The sequence below is a fragment of the Podarcis gaigeae genome (genome assembly GCF_964106915.1).
Source record: "Podarcis gaigeae genome assembly, chromosome: 4".
NCBI classification, from domain to species: Eukaryota; Metazoa; Chordata; class Lepidosauria; order Squamata; family Lacertidae; genus Podarcis; species Podarcis gaigeae.
In genome coordinates this window covers 87,653,738-87,669,189 of record NC_139677.1, presented here as the reverse complement: position 1 = coordinate 87,669,189, position 15,452 = coordinate 87,653,738, and the positions used below count along the sequence as shown (strand labels likewise).

At 42.6% G+C, this 15,452-nt stretch overlaps 1 protein-coding gene across 1 annotated transcript; it reads right to left on the bottom strand.

Moving 5' to 3' along the window:
- Positions 1 to 933: 933 nt before the first annotated feature.
- On the bottom strand, positions 934 to 14,567 carry DCUN1D5 (defective in cullin neddylation 1 domain containing 5). The gene is made up of 9 exons (XM_083737421.1): positions 14,086 to 14,567; positions 9,117 to 9,208; positions 7,981 to 8,051; positions 6,277 to 6,368; positions 5,412 to 5,520; positions 5,226 to 5,330; positions 4,343 to 4,445; positions 3,602 to 3,677; positions 934 to 3,503 (listed from the first exon to the last, which is right to left on the bottom strand). The coding sequence occupies exons 1-8, from the start codon at positions 14,160 to 14,162 to the stop codon at positions 3,622 to 3,624; spliced, it is 705 nt and encodes a 234-aa protein (XP_083593547.1). The 5' UTR covers positions 14,163 to 14,567; the 3' UTR covers positions 934 to 3,503; positions 3,602 to 3,621.
- Positions 14,568 to 15,452: the final 885 nt, after the last annotated feature.

The window sequence follows — 15,452 nt, the reverse complement described above, 5'->3', positions numbered from 1 at the left end:
GCTGCTGAATTGCAACTTATCACCAAACTTAAAACCATGGAGACACCTGGTCTGAACAAAGACCTTGGATTCTTATCTCATTATACATGACAAAGCCATTTTTCACCTTCTCACCCCTTGCTTTTTCCTGTAAGACCTATTGCAGTCGTTAAGAGTCGTCAACAGGCTCATCACAGCTATCTGCCAATCACCCATTCCCACCACCCTTCTGAGTAATACCCCTCCCCACCTTCTCACTATATAGAAGGGTCTGGAAACTTCTGTTTCAGTGTATCTGAAGAAGTGTGCATGCACACGAAAGCTCATACCAAGAACTAACTTAGTTGGTCTTTAAGGTGCTACTGGAAGGAATTTTTTTTGTTTTGACTATGGCAGACCAACACGGCTACCTATCTGTAACTGACTAAAATAAGTTGGTAGGAAATCAATAGAAGCTCTAGATCGGATTTCACCAATCTAGTCAAATGGGACCTATGAAGATTTATGGAGAATTTATCACCTTGATGGTTGAGAGATTTTCTTCAGCATGAGTGGGTATCCATACCTTACCCGTAATTTCCCACTGTCAATAGTTAACATGCATGATTGACTGTAAAACATGCATCCCTCCCCTCCCCAAAAAGGCCTGAAGTTTGCATATGTTGAGCCCCCCTTTAAAATCAGTTTTGGTTAAAAAATTTCTTGTGTTACAAATCAAACCTTCTTATGCTACCACAGTATTTGGAAGTATTCTAGTTTTAATTAGTGTCTGATAACTGAACACTGAATACTTTTCTTTCTCTCTGTCTTTACTTAAAAAAAAAGCAATATGGAAAAGCTTCTCTCAACGAAATTCTATCTTCTTGCAGAAGTGACTCTTAACATGTAACATACACCCATTATCATTTTAATAGTATATTGGTACTTTAAAAACCACTCACAAAAAACAAGGTCTAAATCCCTGAAACATGGTTTTATTATAAGAATAGTGATAAAACCTCAGAGATACAAGTCATACACAGCAAGTTGATACCTTCACATTAAGTAAAGACACTGGCAATGGTGGAAACAACAGTCTATCGATTTACCATGTTAATACCAGCTCCTTTGGGCTAGTTTTTTTTTTTTAATTAATGACTTGAATTAAAAGATGGTTTTGTTTACATTATAAACATAGTTGCGCTTTCCTGATTCGTATCTTGAGACTTTAAAAACCTGAGAGAAAGGTTTTCTAAAGCACAACACAAAGGACTGGATGCCAATTAGGATGACTTGATGGTTCAATCCTATGCATGCTTGCTCTGAGGTCTGCCCCATTTTCTTCGGGGTTTAATCCCCAAGAGATTGTGCATATCACTGGTAGACGTAGTTAGGATGAGGACATGTTGGAGGGGAAGCACCATGGCAAAAAACCAGGGGAGGAGAATGACCTTGTGGTGACCTGTGCCTTATCACTAGATGAAATTTCAAGCTGCTCCATCCCATCGGTAGCGTGAGAGCGCGAGAAAGTGCCCATACCAGAGGCCAGTCCAGCGCCAACTGTGACAGGCCTCCCTTGGGGCTGTACTTCTTTTAAAGGCTGCATTGCCCTCTTTTGGGAAAGACATCGTCCTAAACCATAGCCTGTCCTGGGAAACACCAAAAAAGATTTTACCAAGGATTTGGGTTTGGAACAGTAAATAGCACTTTGCAAAAGCAATCTCTTAAGGAAAACATCTCATGTCTCATTTAGACACACTGCAGCATTTTTCATATCCACGATATTAATCTGATAATGCATTTTCTTCTGCCCACTCGCACCCTGGAGGTAATCAAATAGCCATCTTGTACTGTCCAACAGTGTTCCTTTGATGCACAAACTTGCAGCCCAGAACCACCAAGTTCAATGGGACTTGCTCCCAGGTGAAATATGCTTAAGACTGCAGACTTAGGATGGTATGGCATCAAATATTAATAAGTGGCTATGTCAATACAAAAACAAAAACTGGTACAGACCATGTTCATATGAGGCTAAGAACTATCCCAAGGTTATCTAAAATGTAATGGCATATACATTAACACAAGCAATGAAGTAAGAGCAGCAAGTTTGAAATGTTAGATGCTTCCCCTCACTCCAATCTCCTTTTTCCTGTGCAGAATTACAGAAAAGCAAAATAACACAGTGTAAGGTCATCCCTATAAGATGACGCAAAACAATTCCAATGACTAACTTGGGTCACATACACCTGAACAGCTGGCAGAGCTGCAAAAGAAATAGCCCTTTTCTATTGAATACCCAAAACAGATACTTAAGGACTCTATGATCAGAAGAGGGGAAATGCACCAAAGCAACATCTTGTCTGGACAAAACATAGTGGATATCTTGTACTACCTGAACTTGCTTACAGTGCACACAACACATTTCTCATTATCCTGAGCCAAATACTACCATGTCTCACCTAGCATGGTAAACTATGGGGGTAATTAATAAAGTTGACCTAGATTTGCTAAAAGGATGATGATGTAAACAGAAATAGCATCCTGAGTGGAAGAAGGGATGCAAATGATTTCTTTAACATTCACCATGCCAACTTGTTGCCATTTCACCCCATACATTTATTTATTACAAAATAGGCCTTGGGAATTCCTATGTTTGACAGACTAAACAGCCAATCTCTCTGTCTCAAAATATATGGAAGTAGAATTTGAATGTTATGGAAGTTATGATGGTGCTCAAATAATAAAAAAGAGAGATAGCTGAGTTCAGCTTTCCGCACATGCCTTGATTTTCAATGCCTTTTCACGTTCTTGCTAAATGGCAATGAAACACATGAGGATACTGCAACTTTTCTTAGTTCAGGCTAAGTAGACACATGAAATCAGATAATAAAACCAAAGGTCCCACATTAGGAGATGAAGAGGAAGGAGGATCATCTGCAGTGTTTTCATTGAAGTTCTAGCTCTGCCTTCCTAGGGTGTTTTTTTTAAATATTTAGGCCAATTTCTAATCAAACACAGTTTAATGTTTTCAAGGTCCTACAGATGCTACAGACATCACCATCCTTTTAGTACCTTTTAACTTAATTCATAATTAAGACAATTATGAATGTTTCATTAGAAGACAAAATGTTGGGAACTGCAGAAAAAAATATTTTAAGGCCATGTCTCCATATGAAGCTGTAAATTATGGCACAAGCGATGGTGGGTGTTGACAAAACACCAGCCAAGGCTTTGACGTTAACATTTCTTCCTAAAAACAATCATTTCATCAGCGACCTACCATATCAGATTCCTTTACAACTACAATTTTACACACATCTCCAGGATTCAAACACTCATACAAGATACTTCTGATGCACTCTACAATGTTTTGGTTTTGAACATGGAAACCACAGTCATATTCAAGGGATATCCTTCACTTTTAAGACTGTTACAAATCTGAATCTTTATTGTTCTGAAATGCTAGAAACTTAAGACGAAACCCTCCAATTTTCAGTCTCAGAAGAGGTGTGGTTCAATGCCCATTTCACATGTAACAAGGCTTCCTTTAAAAATAAAAGGAAAAAAATGACTAAAGTTCATAAGGATGTGAACGCAACCCTTGGTTTTGACTCAGTTTTTGCAACATCACAAGATCCAGCACCTTCTTCAAAGCTGCTCTTGCTATGATGCTTGGCGAACCTTTTGCCACTCCACAAATTCATCAAGAAGAACAGGCCCTGCAGAAGAAATAATGCCAGTTATAACATGTTGCGTTTTAGTTGAATCATAACAAAGACAGAAAGTATTAAGTCATCTTAACATGTAGCTCTAGCTCAGGAGTGGCTAACCTGTTTCAATCATACCTGAGGGCCACATCTCAGCAGTGGGGAGGTTAATGTATGTGTGCACATACTACATCACTCTCACGTATGCAGCACCCACATTCGCTAGGCATATACCGCCTCACATATACTCACACATACACTCTCACACAAATATGCAGAGATACATGTTACACATGCAGCACTTCCAGCCTTACCCATTCCAGTATTGAGGCGGGAGTGGGAGAAAATCCTGCCTTTCATTTGCACAGAAGGATCAAAGTAAAAGGCAGCATTCCCACTCAGCTGCTCTCCAGCGGTGGGTTGGGGGGAGGATCCTGCCCTTTAAAAAGGAGGCAGGGGACATTCACTTCAATCTTAGCACTGCTTAGTGCTTACACTGGGGGTAAAAGATTCCTCTGCCTGCTCTTCAGAGAGGATAACTCTGCCTATTTAGAGAGGATCTCCAAAGAAATGCAGACAGATTTTTATTTCCTGATTTCAGTGCCTGAGATTGAGAGATAAATCTGCGGGGATTAAAGTATCACTTAGAGTATTTTAATTGAAATGGGAATACTCACATGCCCCATCTTCATCATAGTTGCTAAGATCTGCATGGACAGTTCTGCTGAATTCTAACACATTGTACCACTGATCTTTGTTAATTACTCTGTATTTTGACTGCTGCAGAAAAATAAGACATCAGGTCTCAGCCCGCAATGTGTTGCATTTAGGAACAATAATGTGTTCAGTTTTCTTTGCACAAGCCAAGTTATTACAGGAGCTGAGGAAATGTTTGAGGAAGAAGCAGGTGTGGGGTGGAGGAGCCGCCTTGAAGATTTATTGCCTGGGAATGGGGAGCAATGTTGTGCAAGGCTCAAAGGAAGGCATGCAAACATGGAAAAGGGCAGCTGGTAGCAAATGACATCATGTGGCGCAGAAAGGCAATGGGGTTGATATGCATAAGCACCAGGAGCTGAAGTTGATATAGAAAGCACAGGAAGTTCCAACATCTTATCCACAAGACCCACCTAGTGGTGATACAATGCAAATCTAATTCTGCTTGTCCATTCTAAAGTAGTGCCAACAATTATAAAACATTTTATTTCTAGTGGGTTGAAACATATGTAGGAACCCAAACATTTCTTGTGAAATATGAAGGTAGGGTGGACATAACCACTCAGCAGATGAAATTTGGTTGATGGTCAGTATAGAAATGGAACTAAGGAACTGAGTGCCTATAGAAATAGAGGCACTCTCTCCCATTCCAAAAGCAAAGAGGAAATGAAAAAAGGCTTAAACTGCTCACTGGATTGCCTATAGTGAGACCAAGAAGGTACACATTCATAAACTGGAGATCAGCTGAGATTTTGTTTTTGTTGTCATTTATGGTGTTTTTGTAGACCTATTCACAAGGCAAATCAAAATATGCAACACATTTTATTTTTTAAAATGTGTGCTTACCTCCAAGTATTGGTAAAATACTGAAAACAGAGGCCACGTTCTTCCAAGTAGAAGAGCTAACATAGACTTTGCAGTGTCAATATCCAGACTTCTCTGGTCTTTATCCTAAAGAGATTAAAAAAAGGCAGCACTCAGATATAAATGGCAAGTTCCTTGAATGTTTTTATAAGGAGAAGATGCACTTACCCTTGCAAAATCGAAGGCATATCTGTAGATATTCTTAAATGTTGAAATATCATTCAGTTGCGAGCGCAAAAAATCAAATTTACTCTGCAGCTTTTCTGTGCAGTCACATCTTAAAATAAAAGATTAAAAGATTACATGCCATACATTCTTTTTTTTTTGGGGGGGGAGACAGAAATATATAAAATACACTTTTTCAATGCACGCTTTAAACAAAATAGTAGAAAAGCATTTAAACTACCAGGATTAGGGCTGTTTCTACAGAGACTTCTACAGAGACTGTTTCTACAGAGACTACAGAGACTAACCAAGAGAGGTTCAAAGGACATTCTCGGAACAAGGGACACTGGAAGGTTGCACCCTGTCTGGCCTCACTGACCAGTGAAGAAACAGCTGCAGTGAGCCTGCTTCCCTCTTGGCTGCCAAAAAGATGCCTGCTCTAACCACCAATTGACCTAGGACTTCAGTGGGGAGGACATTATTACTCTCGTTCAGCTTTCCTCAATGTGGTGCTCTTCATTTGTTTTGGACTATAACTCCTATCAGTCCCAGCCATATAAAATAGGAGAAATATGCATCAAACAGCCTGCAAGTTGATTTTTTTTTACAACTGGATAAATCACACAGCAATAATTCACAGGAGTTCTTGCTTTTCTGATTATTTTTTTAAAGGAGAGTTCAACACAAAGTTCAGTGGTCTTTAAGTTAGGAGCACCAGAAAGTGACAGGACCTTTCCAGGTCAAAGCCAAAAGCCCTCTTGATAATAGTGCCCAACATTCCATCTGTCGTGCTCTTTGCTAAGGTTCTGTAGAATAAGTTTGCACTTTCAGCCATGCATGAAGATGATTTCAAATATAAAAAGCTTACTGTAATGAGGTCATCCCCTTTAACCATTCTTCCTTTGTAAAAAATCCCATGCTTTCAGCCTCCAGTTTCCAGGCTAAAACTAGCATAATAATCTGTATGGGAATGGGAAAAGGGAGAAATTAAAATTCAAGCTATCTGATGGACTGCCTGCACCTGTTTCTGCCTGCTGCACATGGAGATCTATAATGGAGGACCTCCTCATGTGTTCATTTCCTACATCAACAAGGTTGGGCGCCATGAGGAAGAGAGTTGTTCCATGGTTGTTCCATGGTTTTGGAGCTTCCTGCCAGCAGATCTATGGCAGGCTCCTATGCTTCAAGCCTTTTGGAAGGTCCTAATGACATACCTCTCCTGACAGGCATACTGTTCTGTCCCGCAGGTACCAATGTAGACCAATCAGGACAGAAATATATTGATGATGGTTGTTTCGCATCCTGACTATTGATTTTAATTGTCTGACTGATTGGTTGTTTGGGGGAGGATTATTATAGTTTTATGTTTGTTGTACTGATTATATTTTGTAATTTTTATGTTAGTAGCTTCAGACCAACATCTGGAAAGATGCTCCAATAATAATTTAATAACATATGTTTACAAGAAAAACACTACCTATTTAACACCTGGTTTATTTTCTCTGAACAGCAATACAAATCCACAAGGATTCAATATGAAGATGTGATTTAAAATTAGCTCAACTGTAGAAGACTTTCCCCCTTAAGTTTTGTGGTGTTATCTTGGCAAAGACGTAACCAAACCTGTGTTTGTAGAGGTAATGCAAAACCATTTTGTTAGGTAGTTATTGCAATATATAATTTCATATGTAAGAAAATGAACCAATTGCTATTCTTGAGTTTTCTGATACAAAGTAACCGTTAACTAAAGGTGTACATTATTGTAATGTCAGGTCTCAATATTTCTGGTCATCACGGCAACTGTGCCGCTGCCTTGTGAACAAGGAGACAGGTGACCAGACTTCTTGTAAAATTTGTAGCTGTGGAGGTGTGCAAATACAGTATATATCAGCCTAGCAGTTACGGGGTGATCCGAGATTGCGAGATAAACTGGGGTTGTTTGGCTGCTTCACTGAGGAGCTGTCTGGTTTAACACTCCTCTGAGCACCCAAGCTGGTCTGCTCCTTCCTGGCTTTTCCTGTAGGAATGGCTGGTAGAAGGCTGGCTTGGCTGTAGATGCATGGAGGCACTCCATTAACAACAGACTCCTCACCTTCCTCTCGTACAGAAAGGGTGGTGGGGAGGATTTATTCAAATGGGAGGGGAGAGAAATCTGGTGACCACAATCTCTGGTTTGGATACCAAGGCCAGCCAAAATTACAGACCCCCTAGATATTGTTATTTATTAAACAACAATTTCTATTAAGAATTTGGTGTGTTCAGTACATATATATATATCGAGAGAGATATAATTATTTTTGGTCTACTTCAATATTTTGTAGCTGCTTGCACAGCTACTGTGAATCACTCTAAACATCATTTTATGGAAAGGCAGCATAGAAATCTGATAAAGAGTCATGTGTATTGGAGAACTAGTGAATGGGGAGGGGTTAAGCACATCAGTTCCCACCAGTAAAATTAATGCACAATGCAAGTGAAGAAGATGTTTGTTGGGGAGGAGGAGGAAGACTTGAAAATCTGAGTCTAACGATTTGCAGGAAATAGCATATTGGTCTTTAGGGACAAGACTTACATTTTCAGGTTCAACGCCAATGTCCTCACAGAATTTCTCCATTCCTTCTGGCCCTACCACTTCATCATCACCTTCAAAACAAAAGAAATCAAGCTAACTCATGCCATACAAATATCATACTAGTCTTACTTCTGATCAAACAAAATGCTTGGCAGCACATCCATATTTGGATTGGACAGAGATATTAACAGACACAGGAAGGGTTAAGCATTCCCTGCCTTTGTGCCAGTTATCTACTATAAATTGCCCCTAAGCCATGTTGTTTTTCAGTTGTTCAGACACCTGGGGTCCCTGGACCTAGAACAATGCCACTGAACACACGGCTGCAAATTTCACAAGACCAATTTAAGCAATACATTGTTGGATATATTTGGTTTAGGACTACTATCCTGAACCAAGAGTCCTAACTGAGAAGCATGTCCTCCACTTCATCAACTCAGTTCACTGTGTGTTTGGAGTGAGATAGCCAAATTTCAACCATCTCAGTATGCCTGAGGGAATGTCATGCCACTGTTTACAGTTCTGAACAAACAGAGGCAATTATTCAAGGGACTCTCTTCAATGCTTTCAGTTCAGCCCCAGATTAACCCCTTTTCTGTGAAAGCATAGAGGTTTAAACAAGCTAAGTGGTTAGTGCAGCGTATCTGATTACACAAAACAGGCTCTCATTCACTTACATACAAAGACACATTAAAACATAATTCTGCAGTTTGGAGCGAGATATAATCATCCCAAACTGGTGTTCTTCTCAAGAGGCTCCAAATTCTTGATGCTTCAGTATTTCCTTAAGGGTCAGAAGATTTTTATGAGTGAAACAAAAACAGAGCCTGAGATAAGAATGGCCTTTTACTGTTGACTGACAAGTGCCAGCAGTGAACCTCATGGACTTTTGGGTAGAAGGGACAGGCAAACAGTGTTAAGGTAAGCAATCATTCCTTCAGTAATTGTTTGCAAGGCTGTCTTGCAAGCTTCAAGTGGTTTTAAAAAATTGGACACTGTAGACAAATGCCCCCCACCCTATTATGCTTAAGTTCGTGTAAGTGAAATAGTAATTTTGAGGAGGAAAGAAACAGCTATCAATTATTACTAAATAACTGAAACAAAAACTAGAATTTAGAAATGTACCAACTTCATACCTGCATATTCATAAAACCAAGCCAGGCACTTCTTGCTTGAAAAATGCTCCTCACCACTTATCACTTTACTAGAAGCTTGAGACCTGCAGTAGCTTATGAAGACATAAGAAAAACCTACAGTAAATATCACGTCTTGGGAAAATTCCCAATAGCAAGTTACAACAACCACCCCAAAGTATACCTAAAATGAATGTGTACTGTTTGATCATGACTTGCTGATTTTTAAAAGTTTCAGAGTGTTTACAGTTTCAGAATGTCAGATTGAGAGTATTCCTTGCTTCTTCCTCTTTAAGTAAACACGTAAGTATTCCACATTTCAAAGAAACAAACAGCAATACAATGCAGGCTGCTCAAAGATTCCAGCTTCATTCCTACCCCGCTGCAGAGTCTGGCTTGTCATGTCATCAAAACTCAGGCTCAGGGTTTGTTTCTCTCCAACTAAACCATGAACCAGAACAAACCTTGGTTAAGTGCTTGCTTGGAGAGAAATCGCAAGCTGGGGTTTGGATGGCACGACAAGACAACCTCTGGCTTATTTTGCTTGTGGTGTGGCAGCAGCAGGAGCAACATGGGAACTTTTGAACAGTGTGCACCCAACATGCTGCTCATTCACATTAAACCAGTTTGTTTTAAACTATGGTTCTAGGCAGCACACAAACTGGGCCACTATATGTTTGAAATCAGAAATAATTTAGGTCCTCACAAAGTGCACTTAATAGTTAAAATAACTAAGTATCTTAGAAAACTTGGAAAACTGCACTGCCATTCAGATACACCGCTGAGCAAAGGAGCTCTGGATTTGGAAGTAACCGTAACTGATGCAGATCTTGATGTGCATCTCCTCTAGGCAAACTACTGAATGTGCCTTCTGAAGCATATGGGGATCTGCATCCCTATCATGGCCACTAACTGTTATGCACAACATTGCTTGCAAGTACAGGCACTAATACTAGTTTAATTGTAGAACAAAGGATAAACAAAATGATCCATGGGAAATCAAGGAAAAAGCTCTGCCCTCGGACAAGCATTTTCTATTACTTTCTGGCCTGACAGTAGCAGTGATCATAGATGTAAATTAATGTTGATGGACTATGCAAAATATATTCTCAGGAATCGCTAAAATTAAACCCTCTGTTGTTCTGAACCTAGCCTATTTGACATAATGAAGTCCTTTGGCCACGGAAATGGACTGGCTACTTACTAGAACCTCAAACTGTGTGAAATCTGTTACAGCCTGAAGGGGACTCTAGCTTTTACTATCCATTCACTCAGGAAAGCAAGTTACTCGTTTCATTTGGTGGTGGACTGGCAACTGAATGAGTTCAGGATGACTTTATATCCCCATCTTTATATTATATTATGGTGCCTTGAGTGCTGTTTTTAATGTTTCAAGTCTTTTATAGGCAGCTTGAATCCTTATCCAAAAGGCAGGGAACAGAATTAAATTGTTGTAATGGTTTCATCTTAATGATGTTACCTTGACTGTATGCCATACTAAATGCAAAGGGACTTGTTTTCTAGTTTTCAGCCTTAAAAACACATGTCTTCTCAACTGTACATGGCAGCTAAGAGTCAATGGTTTTTACACGTCATGTAATAATGGTATCTGTGACTAGCAGTTTCATCTGAAAACAAAGTTTCAGGTTTAACTTAAAGGCTGAATCCCAGGTGCCGCTGAACACTCATACCCCATGAAGTGAGTATTTTAATGCAAGTCATAACAGTGCTGCACTTCACTCAACTGTTGCTGCTAACAAGCACTTGACAATTTGATGTTTAAAGTGAAGCATCTAATCCATTCTGTTCCTGAATAGATAATTAAACATAGCTTCAAGTACAGAAAAGCAAAGTGCAATAATTTACTATTCATGGTGTTGCCAATTTTGTGCATATGATATCTGCACAGATGCCTTTAGAATCATGTTGACTTCTGCGTATGACAAATGGCAACCTGGGTAACTGGATTGTCGGAAACTCATCCTCTAGCAGCCAACACATATGCAGCTAAGGCTGCCCCAAATTGCTTTACTATTTGCCTCTGCCTCCACTTTCCTCCTGCTCCTCTGTTAGTATCCCTCAAGCTGAATGTCAGATGGTAAGCTCCTCTGGGCAAGAACTTGCTTTATTGTACTCTAAAATACTGTGGGTGCTGAAAGCACTATTTAAATTTTGCTCTGCAAAATTTACTCCACTCATTGCCCATTTTCTCCTTCCTCTTATTTAAGAAATCTGTCCTGCTGCAAGCTAGAAGGGAAGACAGATGACAGAACATGAATGGGATGGCTGAATCTATATTCTGAGCTGGGGGGCAGGCAAGAGACAAAAGTTGCAACCTGGCTATCCCAAATGTATTTCATTGCATCAACCTAAATATTCTTGCCATGTGGAATGAGGCAAGATTTTTGAGTGACACTATGAAATTATGTCACCACCATGAAATTACGTATCTCATGATGTCTGGACAGTTTTATCCTAAAGTATCTCCTACCATGTTTCGTTAACTGTGGTGTGTTCTGATCCATGTATATAATGCACTTTTTATGCCAATAAAGGAGATTGATTGAATATTTCTGCCACTGCTTCCATCTACAATACGAGCATATTTGATTATATTACATTGGTGCATATTTAGTAAAAGTAAATAAAAAATTGCTTCCAGGAAATTAAAATCCAATAGTCTGAATGTAGAACAATGGTGTAATGGTCGTTCACCTTGCACTTTGCAACAGATACTAATTTGTGCAAGCATTTGACTATTTGTGTAATAAGAAATCTAATGGCAAGTATCTCTTTGTAGGTAACACAGGTTCTTACCACACATAAAACAAAACATGCTTTTCCAATGTGTAGGACATGGCCATGAGAAACTCATGGCCTAACACCCAGACAGACTTCATACTAGATATATGAGACTACCTAGAGTTTGGTAGCATAAGCAGAATTGTTACCCTAATTTATGGAACTAATAGTTGTTCTTTGTCCAACATAAAAGCCACTAAATCAAGGTTTCTCAAAGCAGTGCAAAATACAGTACAGGTTGATGGGGAGGGTTGGTCATGTGCCTTCCCAGAACTGAGTGTCATTGCCAGTTCCTGAGAGGAAGAGGCCTAGGGAGCTCAGCATGCTGTGAAGCCAATCCAGTGCTCCTGCAAACATACCCACATTGTGCTGTGCTTCTCACTCCTCTCAGGGACCAGCAGCAATCATTGGTGTTGGGAAGGCACATGAGCAACTCTGCTCTAAGCTGTCCATGTTGCCCAATTGACGGCTACTGTTCAAGTAAGAGTAGAATGCAAAATAAGGCAGCAACTAAGGTTGCATTAAGCGGTTCCTTGGAGGTCACATATATACCATAATTTTAGAGCACTTGTATACTAATTCAGCAGTAATGGAGAATCCTGGGAAGTGCAGCTTGTCAAGGGTGCTGAGAAATAACTCTGGAGGGTAAATTGAAGAACTGTTTCCCTGAATCTTAGTTTACATTAGAGAAAGTGGTTGAGATATGTAATAGAGATGGGTGAGACCTTGGTATAGATGCTATGGTGGAAGCCAAATGGGAGGTCTTTGGAAGTCAGACTGCGCTCCTGCAGTGGTGGTTGCATCTTTCTGCTGTATAGAATTAGCATATGTGACATGCAGAGGATAAGTAGATAGAACTTTAGGGACTGAGTTGATTATCTCTGGACAGATAAAGCACACAGGCATTTCTGTCACAGGGAAATGGTCTCACAGGAGAAGTGAACGTATGCACCTTGGAGCGAAGACCTATCCTGTTACTCTGAAAATACTATATAAACATGAACACACCACTATAAAAGCATCAAGTGATTCATTCTGCTGCATGGAGGAAGTTGGAAATAGTAGGTGGGGAACCTCCTCTCTTCAGAGATGCTGTCAAAGTCTGGCATCATAAACCAGCACAACATGACCCAGTTATGACACAGCTTGGCAAGAGCTTAGAGAGGAAGAGCTACAGCACATATTTTGCACACATAACGTCCCACATTAAACCACTGGCGTCATCGAACAAGGTTGGGAAATGCCCATTCAAAACCATGGAGATCTGCTGCCGGTCTTGGTAGACAATACTAAGCTACATGGAGGAATGGCCTGACTCTGCATTAGCTGGCTTCCGATGAGGCAATGCCAATTCAAGATCTACAGGCCGGGGACACAAAGTGAATCAAGTCCATACATGAGATAGGGCCTGGCTGGTGGTGCAAAAAAAGGCTGTTGGTGTTTCTGTTCAGAACCAGCGCTGCAAGACAAGCAGGCACAACTTTTTGACAAAGGCCTACTGCAGCATTATGCATTGCTTGATAGAAGAACTACAGCTGCACGTTCGCAGCACTGTTTCAGTGGTACACATGGGAAGGAGTGTGTGTGTGCGCGCGTGCGCATGTGTGGACGCGAAGGATGCCTGTGCCCCAAGAAACATACCAAGTTTTGTTCAGGGTGGGGCAGAGTTAAAACATAAGGGTGAAAAATGAAAGGATATGCATAACCTGCAATAAGTTATTGAAGCTTCACTTCACGCAAGGATTGGGTACAGCCTGGCATATGTGTCAGAAAAGGTGAGGTGCAAACATAGGAGCCAACTCCTAGGGACCCGAGGTCCCTTCAGCCCCCCCCCCAATAAAATATTTGAGGGGAACGCCCCCCCCCCAAATTGTAGGCCACGGCCATTCAAATAGCATTCATGTGCCTCATCATGTGATTATGTGGGAAGGGGCTTACCTGCCCCCCCAAAATATTTAATTTGGCACCTCTGGGTGCAAATGCAAGAGGGGAGGGGAATCCCCCGCTAAAGGCTGCCTTTCTGGTATCACAAAAGACCCTCTCCCGCCTTGTGTCACCAAGGCAACGGTGAGGAGGGGGAAAAAGAAGGCGCTCGGTCCTCACCCCGGTTACCCCCCCCCCCCGCCGCCGCAGAACTGGGCCCGTCCGCCGCCGCGGTGGCTGTTGGTACCTGCTGATTTTGCACTTCTTGAGGCCCGTCTCGTCCCCCGCCTGCCCCGAGGATTTGCGCTTCTTCTTCACGGGCATCTCCCTCGGTTCTCCCCGGACGGGGGCGCGGAGGCGGAGGGCCGCGGGGCCCCTGGGCAGGGGGGAGGGAGCCGCCGCCTCTTCCTTCCCTCGCGGCTGAGGAGGAGGAGGAGGCGGAGGTGGCGGCGGAGAAGCTGCCGGTGCCGTCGCGGCTCTTGCCTTCCTTCCCCTCAGCTCGTCGTCACCGCCGCCGCCGCCGCCGCCGCGCCTGGTAGATTCAGGTGTGGGAAGGGGGGAATATGGGGGGGGGGGCGAAAGAAAGAGCTTTCCTGAAGGAGAAGCGGCGGCGGCGGCGGCAACGCCGGTAAAGAGCGGAAGAGGAGGAGGAGAAGGAGGAGACGCGCCGCGCCGCCCCGGAGAGGCGGGAGCAGGAAGTGACAGAGGCCCGCCTCGAACGCGCGCGCGCGCGCCTCGCAGCGTAGGCTCGTCCAGCCTGCCCCCGTCGCCGGGCGGAGCTAACAGACGGGGGCGGAGCCAACACTCTGGCCCCGCCCCGCCCCGCCTGGGGGGTGGGAGGTCGTGACGCAGCCCGCCTCAGGGCCGCTGAGGGGACAGCGGGGCGTTGTGAGCCGACAATAAGCGCACGCTTCGCCCAGCTCCCCTCTCCCGCTATAATATTATAAAAATAAATTTGCGTGTGTGTGTTTTTTTTAAGGACTCGAGCCACACCCCCCTTAATTAAGCAGCACCGCTAGCCGTAGGCATGTTTACTCAGGAGCAAGCCCAGTGGAGGTCAAGGGGAGACGGTGTTACACCCCAAGGAAATGGCGTCAGGGCATCGCATCTGAGGGGAAGCGAGCTGTAGCCCGCTCTCTGGTCGCTTTGGACTACAACTCCCATAAGCCTGCCTGGGGGACGGGGGCTGATGGGAGTTGTAGTCCAAAGTGGCTGGCAAAGACTGGCTTATGTCATCATCATAATCTTGATGCAGGCAAGCTTCACTCTGCCCCAAGGTCTCCAGGGGAAGCAGCATCTGAAGCCCAGGCGGCTCCTGCTGGCTAGGGTGGAAAGTGAGGTGTGGGGTGGCTTGTTTTCTTTTTCCCCCTTAGCCTTAGCAGCGCCGGATTGAGGGTGCTGCGGGCAGTTCCCCCACATACAGTGTGCCGTGCCCAGGCGGTACAAAATAGCAATAGGAAGAATATTCGTGTAAAAAGCAAATTACAAAAGGATTTACAGTACAGTACTGTGAAAATAAGAATTTATTTTTTTTTGGCGGGGGCAAATTTTGTCCTCGCTCAGGGCGCTTCCTATTGCTAAAGTCCACCCCGGCCTCACAATCCGGTGGCTCCT

Bases quoted from the DNA above. Each gene is read 5' to 3' on its own strand.
- DCUN1D5 (XM_083737421.1), bottom strand. From the start codon at position 14,162: ATGCCCGTGAAGAAGAAGCGCAAATCCTCGGGGCAGGCGGGGGACGAG. The intron at 8,052-9,116 runs GTATGAAGTTGG...TTTGTTTTGAAG, and splicing joins TTGGTTTTATGAATATGCAG to GTGATGATGAAGTGGTAGGG. The intron at 5,331-5,411 runs GTAAGTGCATCT...TAATCTCTTTAG, and splicing joins ATGCCTTCGATTTTGCAAGG to GATAAAGACCAGAGAAGTCT.